The sequence below is a fragment of the Arabidopsis lyrata genome, assembly GCF_000004255.2.
Source record: "Arabidopsis lyrata subsp. lyrata unplaced genomic scaffold ARALYscaffold_7, whole genome shotgun sequence".
NCBI lineage: Eukaryota > Viridiplantae > Streptophyta > Magnoliopsida > Brassicales > Brassicaceae > Arabidopsis > Arabidopsis lyrata.
The window spans coordinates 10889633-10908962 of record NW_003302549.1 but is presented as its reverse complement, the minus strand read 5'-3'; the positions used below and the strand labels follow the sequence as shown (position 1 = coordinate 10908962).

Here is a 19330-nt window from a genome sequence, read left to right as displayed (position 1 = left end):
AAGTTGAGAATTTTCAAGGTGTGGAGCAGAAGGCGGACACACTTACTAAGGCATTGGCGAGAATCAAGCTTCCCGGAATTCAAGTTGGAATTAAGGGGGAGAATGTTGGATAATTCCAACTAACTTGAGGAGCAAGTTATCTCCTTCTAGAAGATGCTAGAAGAGATACAAGAAAGGAAATCCAAGAAAGGAAATCAAGAGAAAAGGAAATACAAATAATGTCAAGTTGGACAAGATTTGTAAGTCTTCCTATTCACAATAGGCAAAGAAGAAGCTTGGTTCTAGTATAAATAAGAGCCTTATGAAGAACAAGAGGAGCAGCTCAGCAGGGGAGCTCGTGTAGCTCAAGCGGAGGAGCTCGAATAGCTCGGAGGAGCTTAAGGAGCTCGAGTAGCTCGTATAGCCGAAGTAGCTCAGAGGGTAGCTCAGAGGAGAGCTCGTGAGAGCAGCTCAGAGGGAGCTCGTGAAGGCAGCTCAAGAGGAGAGCTCGTGAAGAAGAAGAGAGAGAGCTTGAGAGAAAGCTCAAGGAGCTTAGTGTAGCTCGGGGAGCTCGAATAGCCCAGGGGAGCTCGAATAGCTCGGGGTGAGCTCAGAACAGCTCAGGGGGAGTTCTGCTACCAGAGGAGCTCCAGCATCCGAAGATGAGAGTTGAGACACGTGGAGGTGTTGAGACAGATCTCATGAGAGTCTAGAGAAAGAGACTCATATAGACTTAGGGGTAGATAAGTTCTATATATGAGAGGCTATGGAGAGTTGTTCCATAAGACCTCAGAGAGGACAGAAGAGAGAGATTTAGTTTTGTGAAGTTTCTAAATCAATAAAGAAAGGTTATTCTTTAATCTCTTGTTCTCGTGTTGCTGAATCACTTTCTGAATCATTCAGTAACTTAGTCAGAGTAACGTGTTCCTGATTTGAATTGGGCATCAGAACAGTCAAGATAAAGTGATCTTGATTTGAATTGGTATCAGAGCAAGTCGGCTCTGAACTTTATTTGGTATCAGAGCAAGTCGGCTCTGAACTTTATTCCTCATCAAAATGAGGTTTGAAAACACTAAGAGCATATGAGAATATGAAAAATATAATATGACTAAAGGCTAGTGAGCCCATCCACTGTGGATATTTAACACAATATGAGGGTTTAAGCAGTAGATGATCCTTATTTTCATCTCATCAATATAATGATATGCTTCTCTAAATATGGATAATCTTGGTTCGGGTTTGGTCTTCGTTTCATTTTGTTAGGGTTTAGAAAAAGTATAACGAATTTAAATCGAATTGAGCTTTTGGTTTGTTTGGAATTGGATCATTTCGGGTTTCGGCCATTTATTGTTTTTCTAGAAAGAAATACTTTTCGGGCTTTATTGACAACACGCTAATTGTGCGTATGTGATTGAGTTAATATGCCATATCACAATTTTTAATCCTCGGTTAGCTAATTTGGCCCATATTTTGAAATATATGGTCCATCGAAAACAAATAATCTAACGCCGTTATGGGTTCAACATGGACCTCATTCAGCTTCCTAGCTCTCACATATTTGTAGGTTTTTTCACTATAAAATATAGCTTTTTAAAAAGTTATAAGAACTAATATTTTTACTATAATTGATGTATCGATGATATTACGTTATTTCTTAGCATAGATTCAAATAATAAGCATATTTAAGTTGTAGAAGATAAAAAAGATAATAGTCACTTGAATAGTCTAAATTTTTAAGATAATGATATACAGTAGAACCTCTATAAACTAATACTCGATAAATTAATAAACACGATAAATTAATAAATTTGGCCGGTCCCGAGTCGGGCCAATGTAAAAATTAACCAAATTCGATAAGATGATAAGATAATAAATTTTTTGAAATCTCTATGTAAAAATATAGTCCCAATAATATCATAAATTAATAATCATGGAATTTTCACATATATATATATATATATATATATATATATATATATAGTTTTAGTGTTTTTCATAAAAATAGCCAAAAGTTTTTGTAAGTTTTCAAATTTTGAATATGCAGAATTTGTTTTTTAATAGTCGTATATGTTTTTAAAATACAACAATAGATGTCTTTGTGAATTTTAATTTATGTATATCGTTTTTATATGTGAATTCTATAATCGTTGTTATTCATTGTCAAAATAAATTATTTTTTTCAAAATATTATGTGTTTAAGGCTAAAACCTAAAACTATAAAATTTATAACATCCAAAACATTAATCTTAGTTAGATCACATTGCTTTAGCTCGTATTTTTTAAAAAAAGTTTTCACAATTAAAACAAAACTTTGTATAAATTAATAAATATTAATTTACGCTATAAATTAATAATTATTAATTTATAGATAAATTAATATCACTATAAATTAATAAAATATCATGGTCCCAACATTATTAATTTATAGAGGTTTTACTGTACAAGCTAGTGTATATAAGTGAAAATATCAAATTCATATCATAGTTATCTATTCGATTAATTATTAATAAACAGTCGTTATATATTCAAACTAAACTGATTCGAAATGTAAAAATTTTAATCATTAGAAGTACTATTGTTTCATTTTTAGCTTATTTATATAACCATTATTTTATCAATTTTAAAATTTAATTTATTTGGAAAACGTAAAAAGTCATTTTTAACAAGCATATCTAAATAATATGAAGTCCAAAATGCAGATTACCTCTGAAAGTATAAAGCTTGATTTATTTGCGTGAAGGCACAAAATCCCAAGATACTCGATTTGGAAATTTAGGATCTAAGTCAATGATAGTGGTTTTGAGCCAAACCTTTTGAGTTGTAAGATAGAATGTCTTATTGTCATAAATCACTTATAGTCTTATAGCATGAACATTCTTTGTTTTTCTTACTTAAAATAGAGATAATTCATTATTTTTTTCGTGCATTGGCAAAACTTCTTTCCGTAAGAACTTAGTTGATACGAAAGAAACACGACTTAGATATTTCAACTATATTAATGAACGAGAAGAAACGACCACATTCATTGGACCTGTTCTTTTCTAATTAGGCTTCGAAATTTCATTGAAATCAGGAAATAAAGAATTTAAGAACTACATAACAATCTATACTATTAATTGGGAATCACTCAAACATAAGTAACCTTATTTTGGTAGATTAATTACAAAAAATGCCATTGGTATTTTTAAATCTGAAAAAGAATAAAAATATAATATCCATTTGATATTTGTTTTCTTATATAAAACAAAATCCAAAATTAAATCAACAAATTAATAACTACCCAATATTTATGGAAATTGTTTGAAGTAGTTCCCATAAAATAAACAAATTAATAACTACCCAAAATTTATAGAAATCTTTTAAATTAGTTTCCATAAAAAATCTAACTATTAATTTCAAAATTGTATATATGTAAACTTATTTAATTTCGTAATATATTTTGAAATATTTCCGGAAAACAAAAAAATCAATTTAATATCATCATATATTTTCGATTTTAATTTATTTCTTTAAGAAAATATAAAAATAAATTATGATTAATGGTTTGACCAAAAAAAAAAATTATGATTAATGGAAGAATTTTTTTTTGAAATTGTAGATATGTTAACTTATTTAATTTGGCGAGGTAATGTCAGATATTTCCGGAAACGACAGTCCAATTTAATATAATTGAAAAATAACAAACAATAGTTTATTTTTGATTTTTAAAATTTCCATAATAAAACTATACTAATTAATTTTGATTAGTTTAGATGGAAGAAATAAAAAAGCAAATTTGATTATTCCAATGTTTTAAGAAACAGTTATTATATTTCCCAAATATAATATAAACTAGATATTTTGTATTTTGAAATATAGAATATTCCTCGAATAAATTAGAGATTTTAGATTCGTCAAAATCTCGAAATATTTTCTGATTTGAATGCAATTCATAAGCTCTAGACAATCCAAACTTTCATCTCATGTTTTGATTTATTTAATTAAATATAATAATTTAAAAAAATCAGTAAATATATATTAGGCTAATAAGACTTTATTAGTAACCTATAAAATGTTGCCCACTACATAAAAAATAACATATGTAACACATGTATCACTACATTAAAATTGTCGGACCATATAATAATATAATCAGTTTAAAGATTAATTTAGAAAATTATTATTACAACAATTAAAAAATTATCATGTGTTTTCCCATGGTTAACACACTATTGTTTTAAAACATCTACACACAACTCTTCACTAACCATAAATTTTCCATTTACACCAAACTATTAATACACTACATAAAATAAAATTATTTTTGTAACACTACTGTATATCAATCAAAACTATAATATTTTCACATTTTATATAATTTTTAACTATTTTTAAAAAAATTTAAGATTTAAAATTTTTTAAATTTACCCCGTACAAACGTGCGGGTCCAGATCTAGTTTAAACATTACAACAACGTGCATTTTGAACATTAATGTATACAGTAACTGTATTATAGACTGTATACAAATATGTAAAGGAACTAAAAAAAAAAAAGAGAAAAGTTATATATCGAATGTGCAACGGAAAAAATTAATAAAATTTTTGGATAATATAGACACATACACACAAAGATAAAGGAACCCCCTCCCCTCACTGTTAAGTAAAGACTAAGATGCCTATCTTATTTGTTTTTAAGATATAGTATCTCAAATTTAATTTTTGTAAGAGCATTTGACTTTCATTCCGACAAAGTCTTAATCATCTATTTTTTAGCAGTTTAATTATTTCGGATAAAATTAATTTTTTACTATCGAAGGTCAAATTATCTTTATCTTTGATTCAATTGATTAATTGTACATATGATGTAAAAAAATTTATTTCTTTCACATATCAAAATAAACTTTTTTTTGTCACAAATAATAACGTAAACCTTCAAAATCTTAATTTTGACCCAAATAATTTTTTGTATAGATTAAGTACCATATATGTATTGTTTTACTTAGGAACACTTTCTACCCAGATGTAGGCAATTGATTTCAACAGACTTTTTATATGTGCAGAATTGCCGATATACCGACCAATGTGTAATCTGCGTCCGTCATGCGTGTCTAATGTGTCTTACTTTCTTTTCTCGTTTTTGTAATGTATCCTACCATCTTATTACATTTTTCCATGAATCTAATTATAATAACTTTTCTCCCTAAACATCATTTTAACATTTTATTTTTTTTGTATCTTTTCTACCACACAAGTCGGTTCTTTTTATTCTACAAGTTCTCCACTATATTACAATTATACATAATAATGAATGATAAGAAGAAGAGAAAAATTTTGTCCAAAAAAAATAAATAGATAAAGAAGAAGAGAAAAACAAATCAAACTTAGCATTGTTATTTCCGGCTCAATTTTCTTTCCCGTAAATATGCATTTCTTATAAATATGGTTAAGAAAAAATTAGCATTGTATTTGTAGTAATGGAATTTTTTTTTTCAATAAATATATATCCAACTAAAAAGGTTAGTAAAATTCAAACCACGTGGTGCGTAACCTATAAAGATAATATTGTGAGAACAAGTTCTAACACTAAAGGAGTAACAAATTTGTTTTAGAAATATACATTATCATTTTGAAGAGAAACAAAACCACACATGATCTTCATTTTAAGTTTAATAATGGTATTCACATTGTCGTTTTGAGTAGGGATTACTATTGCGTAGATTTCAAGCGATAGACTATTGAAGATTAATAATTTAATATTAGTAATATAGAACCTAACTAAATAAAGAATTTGGATCCCAATTCTCATTATTTAATTATCTTTTATATTATCCAGGGCCCCCTTCAAGTCTGGAAAAGTTTTCTTTTTGTTGAGGTCGGTGGATATTTCAAACCATCAATTCTCAAATATCTTTCGACTTTTTAATGAATATACGTGTGATATCTTCTTACAAATATGTTATTTTCTCAAATGGTTTTAAGAATGTTCTTAATTAATGAAAAATGGTAGTCAGTGTTATTTTTAGATAAAGAAATTATACTCAAGAAAATTTTATCCTATTTATGTATATCTTGGTTGTTCAGGTTGGGACGGAATGCCTATTGAAAGCAAAGGAAATTAATCTATTTAATGCATTGCAATCAACAATGGTGCGATTATAAATAGATGATCATAAAAGGAGATTGCGAAGTAATACAATTAGAATGCTAATGCAATGCTAACATAGATAACATGATGGTTGTCATCGATTAGAATGACATGATTAGAATGCTAACATAAATAACATGATTGTTGACATCAAATTAATTTGGTCTGGTAGGTTCGCATCGATTACTTTAGTACAAGTATGAAGGTTTCGCAACCAAGTAGCGATTATCGAATTATTTGACCAAACGAGCTTATTATCGGTTATTCGTCATGTTGCAAATTTAGTATTATTTTGCGATTATAAAACATATTTTTATTTTGATAGAATGTACGTAAACATCTTTATCAAGTAATGAAAAACAAATCAACCAATGCGCGATCGCCATATATTTAACAAACCTATTCTTGCTACTACCAGAAAGTATTTTGTAATAATAAATTTGTAGTTATTATAAACTAAATTGACGACTCCGGTGAGAAATGAAAATTTTAAATCGACAAAGAAAAAAACAGGTTCAAAAATATTAGAATGATAAGCTCAATTACTGTATGTTTTATTTTTTATTTTTCAAAAAGCAATATTTCAATGGATTTCTCTTGTTAATCAGTACTTAACTTATTCCATATGACCATATATATATATGGAAGCTTTAACGTTATTTATTAGAAACCACTTTTCTTTTATATTAGTGGTCTTTGAATTGTGCGAGTGTGAATGAGTTGGTCATTGACGTAAAAGAATGGTCATGATCAAAATGTTGATAATGGCTAGGATGGTCAACATATTTTTATTTTTTGATTTGCTTAGATCTTACCTGCCTTAATTCTATTATTAACCACTCTCGAATTTGTTTTTAATCTTACCAATCAAAATACTTTGTACTCCATCTTTATCGCATAGGTAGAGAGCAAAGTCTAAATATTGACAGGTTAAAATAACATTACTTTTCTTGGCATAACCACCTCAACGTGTTTAAAATACATGTTTATTTAAGATTTTGGACACGTACTAACAATTGGATCTAGCTAGCTAGCAGCATTCAAAAACTTTCTACGACTAGATTAGCAATCATCATGTTTCTGCCTAATTTGACTCGCTTTTAATTTATTGTAGTTTTCTAGTCAAATTCGATGATGGTTTAGAGTATTATTGCCTAATGCGAGGTTTTTATAATACTATAAATAAATTGACATTAATCTTTCGATAGTTGTAATTCTATACTTGCAATTATTCGAGAAAAATGAGCATACTATATTAATAGTCTAAAATAAATGATCAACCCATCAAATAAACATAATATTAGATTACGACGTTAGAAAAACAATTGGATTAGCATCATATTTAGTAACATTCATATAAAACTATAGTGACATAAACAAAATCATGCAATATTTGTATAAAATATGCCAGTATTATCTTGTCATGCATTTAGCTAAAGTAATGTCGGGGTAAATAATTGATTCTAGGCTTTTGGTCCTAGGTTTAGATACACATACATTAATACTAAATTAAAAAATAATCAGTTAGTGTATTTAGTCTGGTATGATGGGTACATCAGTCTCAGCATTTTCGTGTGCATTGAATGTGAACATTCTTACATCAAATCTTGACTTCTTTTTTCCCGGATACCCTTTTTGGAATTGTAATCAGATGTCAATATTAATAAATTACAAATGTAAAAAAAATAAAAATAAAAAATAAAAAAAATACAAATGTAAACTAAGTTTGTGAAAGCTGTACTCTCTCCGTTTCGTTTTAGTTGTCGTTTAAGTTCACACAAATTAAGAAAAGCATTAAATTTTCTGTTTTACCTTTATTAATATATTTTATAAATTTTTTTATTGGCCAAAACATTAAAACAATATGGATAATACTAGAATTTTTACCAAACATTTGCATTGTAAACCTAAAACGACAACTATTACGAAACAAAATTTAACTCCTAAAACGACAACTAAAACGAAACGGAGGGAGTATAAATGAATTAGGCAATGACAAAAGATAAAAAGTACTTCGGTAAATTATAATTGCTAGCCTTTAACATAAAAATTATAACTACTAGCTAGAGTTTTTAATTACATTTTTAATTTATAATTGTTTGTCCTATGTCTTATTTTCCTTCTCAGTATTTATATCCCTTATATATTAATCCTGAAAGATTTTTGTTGTTCCTTCTAATTTAACTCTACAAGTTGATCGTATTATTAACTAATTTACTAATATGGATCTTTCGAATGCGTAAAATTAAAAACTTCTGACCATATGTCATCGGTGATGACCATATTTCCATATGCAAAATTCTTATTATATTTATTACTTATTAATTATGTCAACAAAATCTACTCCACGTACTAGTACTACTTTAGTTATTTTGTTGAGTTCACGTGTTGGCTTAGTTGATAACCCACGTGGTATCTTCGTCCACGCATTATGAAGTAGACTTCCTCCTGCTTCATTCTTCCCTCGAAATATTCAAATGCTATTTATTACAAATCTGTTCGTGTTTTTTTTTTTTTTTTTTTTTTTTTTTTTTGCGAAAAAAATCTGTTCGTGTTTTTGACAAGTTTCTCGAAAGTTTAGGAAATTTATTTGAAAGTTTTTAATTCGTTAACTAATTTCTTGTATGTGAAACTTTTTACAGATTTCCAAGAGCAAGTTCCTTAACTATAAATCTATAATCATCCTTTATTAACCCTTACAATATGAAGTTATCAAAATAAATTATATCAGTATTTATATCTACAGGTTTTAATTGGTTTTACAATATATAGTGACGAATGTACAATTATATAAATTAATCTCAGTTTCCCAAGTATTTGTTATTTAAAATTTAAATAATATTTTATCTAGAAAAATTTCACCTTCGACTAATGTTAGTTCGGTAAACTTTTTATTGACTATCATTTCTAAAACATGAACTGTGGTATTTTGTGAACTCTTTTTTTTTGAACACTATTAAACCTAAACTTTGATTTATGAGTATATAAATCACCCTTATATTATACAATATGAAATATCCATTTCGCAAAGATATATATATATATATATATATATATATATATATATATATATGTCTTGAGCTTACTTTAAATTTTTGGAAATGAGTTATTAATTATTTCAATATTTCTTATCAACAAAATACATTCTACTGGATTCCAGCGCAAACATTATAGCTACAAAACTATCACAAAGCAATAGCTTATATATTATTAATCATTAGTTTATTACATTAAAATTTCGAATATTTTCATGTACGACTTCAAATATTTTCATTTTTTTGCTGCAATTCTCATGTCATTACTCTCTCTCTCTCGTACCTACCCAACTCTATATAAGATTTCTCCTTCTTCTTTTTTTATTCTCATCGAACTTTCCTCTCTCTTCTCTTTCTATTTCTCTCTACCACTCTTCCACTCTTCAGACCAGAAGAAAACAAAAAAAACAAAGCCTCTATAATAAAGATCAAAACAAAAGCCATGGCTTCTCTTCTTACAATGTCAATGTGTGGTACTAAAACATGGCCTCAAGCCCAAATTGATTTGGGTTTTAGGCCCATTAAAAGACAGCCGAAGATTATTAAATGCACGGTGCAGATCGACGTTACGGAATTAACTCAAAAACGCCAATTATTTACACCCAGAATCACCGCTACTCCGCCGCAGCATAATTCTCTCCGGCTAAACATCTTCCAGAAAGCGGCGGCGATTGCGATCGACGCGGCTGAGCGGGCGTTGATCTCACGTGAGCAAGATACTCCTCTTCCCAAAACCGCCGATCCACGTATTCAGATCGCTGGGAATTATTCTCCGGTGCCGGAATCTCCCGTCCGGCGAAATCTCACCGTCGAAGGAACAATCCCTGACTGCATTGACGGAGTTTATATCCGTAACGGCGCTAATCCGATGTTCGAGCCAACAGCTGGGCACCATTTATTCGACGGAGACGGAATGGTTCACGCTGTTAAAATAACCAACGGTTCAGCTAGCTACGCGTGCCGGTTTACAAAAACCGAGAGATTGGTTCAAGAAAAACGATTGGGTCGACCGGTTTTCCCGAAAGCAATCGGTGAGCTTCACGGCCACTCGGGAATCGCACGTTTGATGCTGTTTTACGCACGTGGGCTTTGTGGTCTCATCAACAACCAAAACGGCGTCGGAGTAGCAAATGCCGGTTTGGTTTATTTCAATAATCGGCTTTTAGCTATGTCGGAAGACGATTTTCCGTACCAATTAAAAATAACACAAACCGGTGATCTCCAAACCGTTGGACGTTACGATTTCGACAATCAGTTAAAATCCGCGATGATTGCCCACCCGAAACTCGACCCGGTTACGAAGGAGCTTCACGCGTTAAGCTACGACGTCGTTAAGAAGCCTTACCTGAAATACTTCAGATTTTCACCGGACGGCGTTAAATCGCCGGAATTGGAGATCCCGCTCGAAACTCCGACGATGATTCACGATTTTGCTATAACGGAGAATTTCGTGGTGATTCCGGATCAACAAGTCGTGTTTAAGCTCGGCGAAATGATTTCCGGTAAATCCCCGGTGGTTTTCGACGGAGAAAAGGTTTCGCGATTAGGGATAATGCCCAAGGACGCAACGGAAGTTTCTCAGATAATCTGGGTGAATTCGCCGGAGACGTTCTGCTTTCATCTCTGGAACGCATGGGAATCGCCGGAGACGGAGGAGATTGTGGTGATCGGATCGTGTATGTCGCCGGCGGATTCAATCTTCAACGAGAGAGACGAGAGCTTGAGAAGCGTCTTATCAGAGATCAGGATAAACCTCAGGACGCGTGAATCCACGCGCCGTGCATTGTTGGTTAACGAGGATGTTAATTTAGAGATCGGTATGGTTAACCGGAACCGGTTAGGGAGAAAAACCCGGTTCGCGTTTTTGGCTATTGCTGATCCGTGGCCAAAAGTTTCGGGTTTCGCTAAGGTCGATCTTTGCACCGGTGAGATGAAAAAGTATATCTACGGCGGCGAGAAATACGGCGGCGAACCGTTTTTCTTGCCTGGAAGTTCCGGTAACGGCGAAGAAAATGAAGATGACGGTTATATATTCTGTCATGTTCATGACGAAGAAAAAAAGACGTCGGAACTTCAGATTATTAATGCCGTTAATTTAAATCTTGAAGCTACGATCAAACTACCGTCAAGAGTACCGTATGGGTTTCATGGCACATTTGTCGATTCGAGTGAACTCGTTGATCAATTATGATAATTATTGTACTTTTGAATGATTTGATAAATTAGAAAAATAGATAGGTTTAAAAGTTATCGATTGTTCTAACGATTTTATTTGGCATTACTCATAAATGATAATTTGGCTTTCTGTGGACGTTAGAGACATATCGTAACATAACATATAGCTCGGAAATAGCATTTTTTTACAAAATCCCCGTCCATAATCTCACTCAGAATTTTCCATAATTTTAAAAATATTTTCTTTAAAAAAGACTTGGAGATGTTAGAAAAAAGAGAGTAAAAATAATCAGTTGCATTTTCATCATACATGGTTGATAATATGCGAGATGACTTAATTAAGTTACCCTTGTTTGAAAAATCGCTATACGCTAGTCGGACGTTCGATATGGGCCTAACGATTAATCAAAAAATCGGATTAAAATCAAAGATTATTTTTAGGGTTATTTTAATATTTTTCAAACATATTAATCTAATATTGTTTTCAAAATTGCATTAAACACATAAAACTGTATTTTTGAGATAAAGTTTTATGATTTTTATTACAAATTTATGATTTTTATTAAAATTTGAACATAAGTTATTGTAAAACATCACAAACTCCCAATTTAAATGATTGAATAACAAAAATAAAAAGTTGTTATTAGGCGGAAAGTAATCGGATTAGGTGGAAAGTGATCGGATTAGGCGAAGAGTAATCGGATTAGGCGGAGGGTAATCAGGTAACTGATTCCTTTAGGAAATTAGTCATTAATCGAGACGGATAGGATGGGTCTAGCGATTAAGCAGAAGTAATCGGACTATGCGGAGATTTTTAGAACGAGGTTATTATGTAGTAAATATAAATGGCTAATATATATATATATATATATATATATATATATATATATTTTGATAGTTAAAATATATATGGGTTCTGATTAAGATTATTTACGTTCATGCATTGACTCTGTATAGCATTATAGAAACTTAGCTGTAATACTATAGAAGATGATGACTATGGCAATGACGAAACAGTAGAAATGACGATGAGAAAATCAAACGTATATTTCTTGTACGTACGTCGATTATACAAAAATCACCCGAAACCAGCAAAAAATGTTGAAAATTCCCATAGATTTCGAAATCTTTGATCAATTTACAAATGATGGGCAATGATTTGTGGTATTAAGTGAAGCCACGTATGTATAGCTAGTTAATACTATATAAGTCACTATATTGTAAAGGCGTCGTCTATAGTGGCTATCATGCTATCGAGTCGATATGTACGCAAATATGTCTAGATATATGGACACAATTGGTGGGATTGTCAGATGAATGTATGATGGTGATGTCATGGACCTCATGGTATTTACAACCGTTGTATGGTTAATGCTACACGTACGTTGTAACCATTTCGTTTCCATCCAAATCATTTGGACCCAAATTGTTCTTTGATATGGTCGTCATCCAAAACAAATAGTTTATACAGTGCCATGTATTTCATCAAGTTCTGTTCTGCTCTGTTCCAATTTCCATAGTTCCAAATCAGAAACGTCTCGAAACTATGTTATTTTTTAAAAAAAAAAAACTACAACGTACTCCAATTCATACAGAAAGTCAAAAGTCAAAATTTTATTTGGAAACAGAAAAAATGAATTTGAATTCGGATACTAGAGTAGTGACTATCATCTAACCCGTTGAACTATCTATATTGGGGTTTATGCCTTGAAGGAAGCAATTCATTGTTATTATATTTCTGTAGTAAATGAAAATAATCATGTTTGGGTTAATGGATCAATTTGTTGCTATATATATATATATATATATATATATATATATATATATATATATATATCAAACATTTTTGCATTCCAAAATTTATACGCAATAGATGTTTATTGTATATGTATAAATTTTGCATTTATAATCCAACAGAAGGTATAAAAGAAAAAAAGAAAAACCTAACAAAAAGATAAGAAAAAAAGAATTACAAAATTGCATACGTACGTTAACAATACTTAAACACATAATCCATTAACCAAACAAATTGTAAAAGAGTAATTAAGATCCGATGAATTTTTTAAAAAGGTCAAAAACCTATTATTAACGTTTTCTTCTTCTTTTATTTTTTTTTGGTCAAAAGAACCTCTACTATTTTTTATAACAGAAAGATTTTGAGTAAAAATCTCACATTATTCCCAAACAGATAAATAAGATCCATATATCCTTATCATGTAATGCAATTATAGTAAGTGAAATCACAAATATGAAAACTCAAACCCTAATCCCTCAACTTACATAGTAACATTACAACCATTAAACCATCATGGATTGGGTTATTTGAACTAAATCTACAAATTTCATATCCAATTCTTTTACTTCATAGAAGTTTTCGATTATATAAAGTTGGATGGGTATACATTATTGGATAACAAATTCAAACATCCATCTACCTTTGCATCTCTCTGATGACTATTAAATTGAAGAGGTGAATAAGATTCGGTTACAGCTTGGCCGGGAGGTAATGAGGAATGTCCCAATCGGTCTTGATGTGGTTTCGGCTGATCTCTCTCAGGGAACGGCAGCCACTTAGTGCCATTGTCAGCTCAAACTCATCTCTTAGCATTTGCAGCATCTTCCTCACTCCCGCTTCTCCATCCGCTGCAAGCGAGAACAAGCTCGGCCTCCCGACCTAATCGAACGAGTAGTTAATCACATGTCCTTTGGATATTAATATGATCAGTGATAGTACTCATAGGCAGCAACGGGACATACATTTGTTTGGCTTCATTTTGACAAATTAAAAAGTTTTGGCACGATATGAAAAAATGGTTGGGTATGTTTCATCAAATTAAAAAGTTTGGGGCACAATGTGAAAAGTTGGTAAAAATTAAGAAGAGACAATCAAGGTTATTCCAATGAAACTGAAAATGAATGGATCGATTTGAAAATAATGAGAGAAAACAGAGGAAATGACAAAAGCAAAGTGTATATGATGAATGAACTTACAAAGACACCTGAAGCGCCAAGAGCCAATGCCTTAAAGACATCGGTTCCACGGCGCACCCCACCGTCAAGAAAAACCGGAATCCTACCCTCCACGGCTTTAACTACCTGCAATTTGAGTTTCCTCCATTAATCAATAAAGAAACTTGAAACCTTTGTTCTAATAGTTTTCAGTGTAGATACATTTAAAAGTTTACCTCTTCTAAGGCCACTATAGTTGCAGGGACATAATCAAGTTGACGAGCTCCGTGGTTAGAGACTATAATCCCTGCAGCTCCATATTCAACCGCAATTCTTGCTGCCAAAATTTCAAATGATCAGAGGAATTTTCTTAACATTATGAAAATTGTAAGCAAAAGGTTGATGCAGATTTCTCATTCTTAGTATATTTTTCTTACCATCCTCAGCTGTAATAACACCCTTGACAAGAATTGGCAAGCTTGTGATAGATTGGAGCCATTTTATATCCTGTAAGAAGAAAACAAACAGCGAAAAGAAGCGAGTTTACTATGTTTCTGAATCTTGGTGGGCATAAAACTAAGAATTTATCTTGTTACATTTTCTGACCTTCCAGCTAAGTGATTGATCAACTTGACCAGCAACATATGAAGCTAGCCCTGAGTCATTGGTCTGCAATTATAGACAGATGTTCAAAAAAGATTATTTTAAGTATTAAGCTTTTAGGTCCATTGAAGTTTGTTATATGTCTTTTGACCTTGTCTATTTTCCCAAGATCCAACCCTTCGAAGTTCTTCAATGTTAGACCTCGAGGAAGCGCGAATCTGCAAGATAATAACCATCAAGAAAACCAAAAGATCTAACAAACTGGTTTATGTGATGGTGGAGAAGTTTTATCACCTGTTTTTGATGTCAGATTCTCTGCGTCCAAGCCTTGGAGTATCTACAGTAAGAGCAATCGCTTTAAATCCAGCTTCTTCCGCTCGTTTCACAAGCTGTATAACCACATTTCTATCCTTATAAACCTGAATCAAAAGAAAAAAATAGTTGATTCAAAGCCAAAATTCAAAAGAACAAGTAAATCTTCTGAAACTTACATAGAGTTGGAAAAAACGAATCCCGGGTCCTGTGGAAGCAACTTCCTCAACACTACAAGTAGCCCATGAAGATAAAGTCTGAAAACATCAAAGAATACAGAAAATGAAAACACAAAAGACATATCCAATCAAATCAAAGAAACAGAGAGAACGAATTCAAAACCATGATTGTTCCAGCAGCAGAAGTAGCTCTAGCGGTTGCAAGCTCGCCTACAACAATAATAAACCATTCTCCATAGTGAACTTAAGATCTTTAACAATATGAAAATCTAAGCAAAGATCTAAACTAAGGTCTTCTCCTTGACAAGAAACCTCAAGATTGTTTTTTTGGTTACACTGATCATTACACAACACCAAAGACTTACCATCAGGATGAGCCATTTTCTGCATAGCAGTAGGAGCAATCATGATTGGCATAGAAATGTTAAACCCTAAAACCCTTGTGCTCACATCAATCTTGCTTACATCGATAAGAATCCGAGGCCTAAATCTGTTTCCAACTCATAACACAAACAATCAAATAAGAGACAGAGAGAAAGAAAAAAACACATTATGATTCCATGTTGTGAATAGTTTCTCTTACAGAATCCTGGAGAAAGCGTTTCGATTCTCTTGAAGAGTCCATTGATCTTCAGCACCAGAAGCATAGTAATCATAAACCATCTTTGGTAATTTCTCCTTTGCGATCTTCTCATATTCCATCACGTTAGTTATCTCCATTTTTCTTGCTCAACCTCAAAAAAAAAAATCCTGTCACAAAAAGAGTTATGATTACAACTTTTCATCATCAAAATCACTTTTTAAAACCGTTAAATTCAAGAATCAGGAACAGAAAACGAGACTGACACTAAAAAGTACAATTAACAGTAGAAAAAAGCAATCACATAATCATAAAATCTAACCCCAGATTCTAATATCACAGGATCGTCGTCACTCGTTGACTATGTATGATATACGATGAAAATCTAACAATCATGAACAATCATAAACAAGAGAAGCAACACAGAGCTTCTTACCTAAAGGCCTAGAGCGACTTGGTCTTCTCGGGAAGGTGGCGAAAAATAATAATATAAGAACAAAACCAAATGTTAATTGAATACTCCTAAATCCTAATATAATTAATACTAAACACACTCATAAGTCACAAAGAAACATACGTCTCTGTGACTGTGTAAGTGTGATTGTCACGTGACGGGTCCGTTTCCAAGAAAAACAAGCTCACTATGGCTTTTCATTCGTTGTTACAACTTACAACATGCATAGTTTAAGACCCATTATCAGGGCCGGTCCTAAACTTATAGAGGTCTAAAGCATTTTTAAAAATGTGGCCTTAATATTTAAGGTACCAAATTTATTTATATTTAACTTTATATATTTTTAATATTAGTTACATTGTATACAAAGTAAAATGAATTTTTTTGAAAATGATAAGATCTAAATTTTTTTTTTCAGAGAATATGTTCAAACCTATATTTTAACAAAATATACTTTTAAAAATATGAGAGAAATTATTTAATACCTCATATGGTTCAAATTTTTTTATTTTAGTTATATCTAATTAGCTAACAATTATAAAATCTTGATATAAACAGATGTGGAGAATTCTTCCAAGTTTTGTAATATTATTATAGGTTTTTGAGAAAATATTTAAGAAATTTAGATTTTTTTTTTTTTGACAGCAATAAATTTAGAATGTTAGGAGTTAGAAAAAAGAAAGTTATTGTAGAAGAAATAATAATAAGGGCCACATATGTAATATAAAACAAAGTAAAGTGATGTAAAGACAGAAAATGAGCTGTCTAACTTTGTCCAAAAAAATCAATTTGTCCAAAAAAAAAAAGACTTGTCTAACTAATATGTTTCGAACTTGGCTGGTGACTATTACCTAAGTGCACGACCATTTTAGTTAAATGTGGCCTTATAATTGTTTAAATATAATGTGGCCTAAAGCCAATGCTTCATCTGCTTTACCATAGGGCCGGGCCTGCCAATTATCATATAAGATGGACCAAATTACTCATTTGTGTTTTGGCTCCAATTTTATGATTTGTCATAGAGTTTTTTATTTTTTTTCTTCTTAATCATAGAGTTGGAGTCCGCAAAATGTAGATTTGTTTTCAAAGTTGGTTATATTCAGAATGGGTGTTGTTAAAACGCTGAATTAAGACCTTTTGTAGACAAGTGTTTGTAGCTCAAATGAGCTTTATTTAAGCTCCATAAACTATTTACAATCACCAAGAAATAGAGTTTGCACTTTGGGCAACCCCTCATCAATGTTCAGTACACTCATATAAATATGAATCACTTGCTAGAAACCTAGTTACATGGGCTTATAGCTTGGGCTTGTTTGTCTATAGTTTTGGGCTTGTGATGTTTTGCTTCAATAGAGAGAAGCACAACTTCTCATTCCTTTGGAAAGACTATGTTTTGAACATCATCTCCCATATTTTCTGCTTCTGTGTTTGAATTTTTGTTATGTTCATGATGATCTCACGGATGGTAGCGTAATATGGTGAAGCAATCTTGCTCTTTAAATATGGTGAAGAAGCAGATCATCCGTAACAAAAAGGCTGCTGAGGAAGCAACGAGCGGAGTTACCTCATCGAACTAGGTAAGTTTTGTTGTTTCCTTTAAATCTGTTTTAATTTGCAGCAAAAACTTATTAAAAAAATTGGTACTAATTAGTTTGGATTTGTTTAATATAATCAGGCTACCACTCGTATCAACAAGGTGAAGGCTGATGAGATGGAGACTAATGATTAATGAAGTGAAGACTACTAATACGACCTGAGTGATGTGATATTTGAAAACATTGTATGAGACGTAGGGTTTGTTTTTTGTTTTTTTCCCAAGTGGAAGACATTATCTATCTTTTGAATTGTGTTGACCAAGGGTTAATTAATACTTCTACACCAAGAGGTCTGGGGTTCGAGTCCCAGATATTGCGATTTATTAATAAATTTGCAGATTAAAGGAGGCAAGTGTGCAAGAGATCTCCAGCGAAGTACAATTATAGCCGTTCGGCAGGATTCTACGCCGAGAGAGAAGTATCGTCAGGTCATGGATCATTGATGGTGTCCGTCAAGAGCGTGGAGAATGAAGTGTCGTCTGTCGTGAATCTAATAAGGGTCGGAAGGAATTGTCCGTTGTAGAATCGTCTATGTAACAGTTCTCATAATTTGCAATAAATAATAAATCTAGACGTCAAAAAAAAAAAAAGAATTGTGTTTTTGTTTTCAGAAAAACTTAATCTCTAATAGATAGTGTAAACAATTCCGAAACTCATTTAATTCAATAATGAGTTAATTAATATTGCCTCATTTGATTTGGTTCCCATATGAACTAAAACTAAACTCTATAGCATCCTTATAATTGTCTAATCTCACCATAATCTACAAGCATTCAAGCAATGTTTCAAATTGTCCCTTGCGAATCTCGCAATGACCTAACATTATAAACCGGATATATAGCTTTGATTTGTTGATTCCATCCGACAATTAAATTACAATGCCATGCAAACAAAATTATGTGATATATAATGAGATCGCAATTTTGAGTTTATCCAACCATTTCAATCTCAAGAATTTGACACAACAACACCATTTAGCATTCACATGTTATTCTCTAAGAATCAAACCGCTCACATGTTCAAGTGATATGACTTACGAAAGATAAAATAATCTAAAATTGAAACGAGTTGTCTAAGCATGTCATCATTCAACAATCCGTTCCCATGATAGCCTCATCAACACATGTATATTAAAATCATTATTACTTAGAAAGTACAACTTAATTAATCAGTTACGTTGATCCTAGCACATATGTAGAAACAATTTGCATAACATCAGGCATCAGCTTTCATACTACTAACATTTGTGTATACGAAATTAAATCGAAAAGTATACAAGAAAAAATTAATTAATTTCAAAACCATGCATGTAATATTCCTGTTTGTACTATGCATAATACAGATT

General features: G+C 31.6%; 2 protein-coding genes across 5 annotated transcripts; one reads left to right on the top strand and one right to left on the bottom strand.

The window, feature by feature from the left end:
• The first annotated feature begins 9210 nt into the window (after positions 1-9210).
• On the top strand, positions 9211-11388 carry LOC9304074 (9-cis-epoxycarotenoid dioxygenase NCED2, chloroplastic). Its single transcript, XM_002870006.2, has one exon. The coding sequence runs from the start codon at positions 9581-9583 to the stop codon at positions 11327-11329; it is 1749 nt and encodes a 582-aa protein (XP_002870052.2). The 5' UTR covers positions 9211-9580; the 3' UTR covers positions 11330-11388.
• Positions 11389-13548: 2160 nt separating this feature from the next.
• On the bottom strand, positions 13549-16457 carry LOC9306123 (peroxisomal (S)-2-hydroxy-acid oxidase GLO5). Of its 4 annotated transcripts, none has more exons than XM_021020099.1 (12): positions 16373-16457; positions 15940-16106; positions 15722-15846; positions 15520-15566; positions 15357-15434; positions 15160-15284; positions 15017-15083; positions 14869-14931; positions 14700-14769; positions 14499-14599; positions 14305-14409; positions 13682-13987 (listed from the first exon to the last, which is right to left on the bottom strand). In XM_021020099.1, the coding sequence occupies exons 2-12, from the start codon at positions 16074-16076 to the stop codon at positions 13799-13801; spliced, it is 1107 nt and encodes a 368-aa protein (XP_020875758.1). In that variant the 5' UTR covers positions 16077-16106; positions 16373-16457; the 3' UTR covers positions 13682-13798. The 4 variants fall into 4 exon arrangements, with proteins under 4 accessions (XP_002868001.1, XP_020875760.1, XP_020875758.1 ...); XM_021020100.1 differs by lacking the exon at positions 16373-16457 and adding an exon at positions 16259-16328; XM_002867955.2 differs by lacking the exon at positions 16373-16457 and having other exon boundaries at positions 13549-13987; positions 15940-16100.
• Positions 16458-19330: the final 2873 nt, after the last annotated feature.

Coding starts and splice junctions, on each gene's coding strand:
- LOC9304074 (XM_002870006.2), top strand. CDS start 9,581: ATGGCTTCTCTTCTTACAATGTCAATGTGTGGTACTAAAACATGGCCT.
- LOC9306123 (XM_021020099.1), bottom strand. CDS start 16,076: ATGGAGATAACTAACGTGATGGAATATGAGAAGATCGCAAAGGAGAAA. Junction 15,285..15,356: donor TTCGTTTTTTCCAACTCTAT/GTAAGTTTCAGA, acceptor CTTTTGATTCAG/GTTTATAAGGATAGAAATGT. Junction 14,600..14,699: donor TGTTATTACAGCTGAGGATG/GTAAGAAAAATA, acceptor AAATTTTGGCAG/CAAGAATTGCGGTTGAATAT.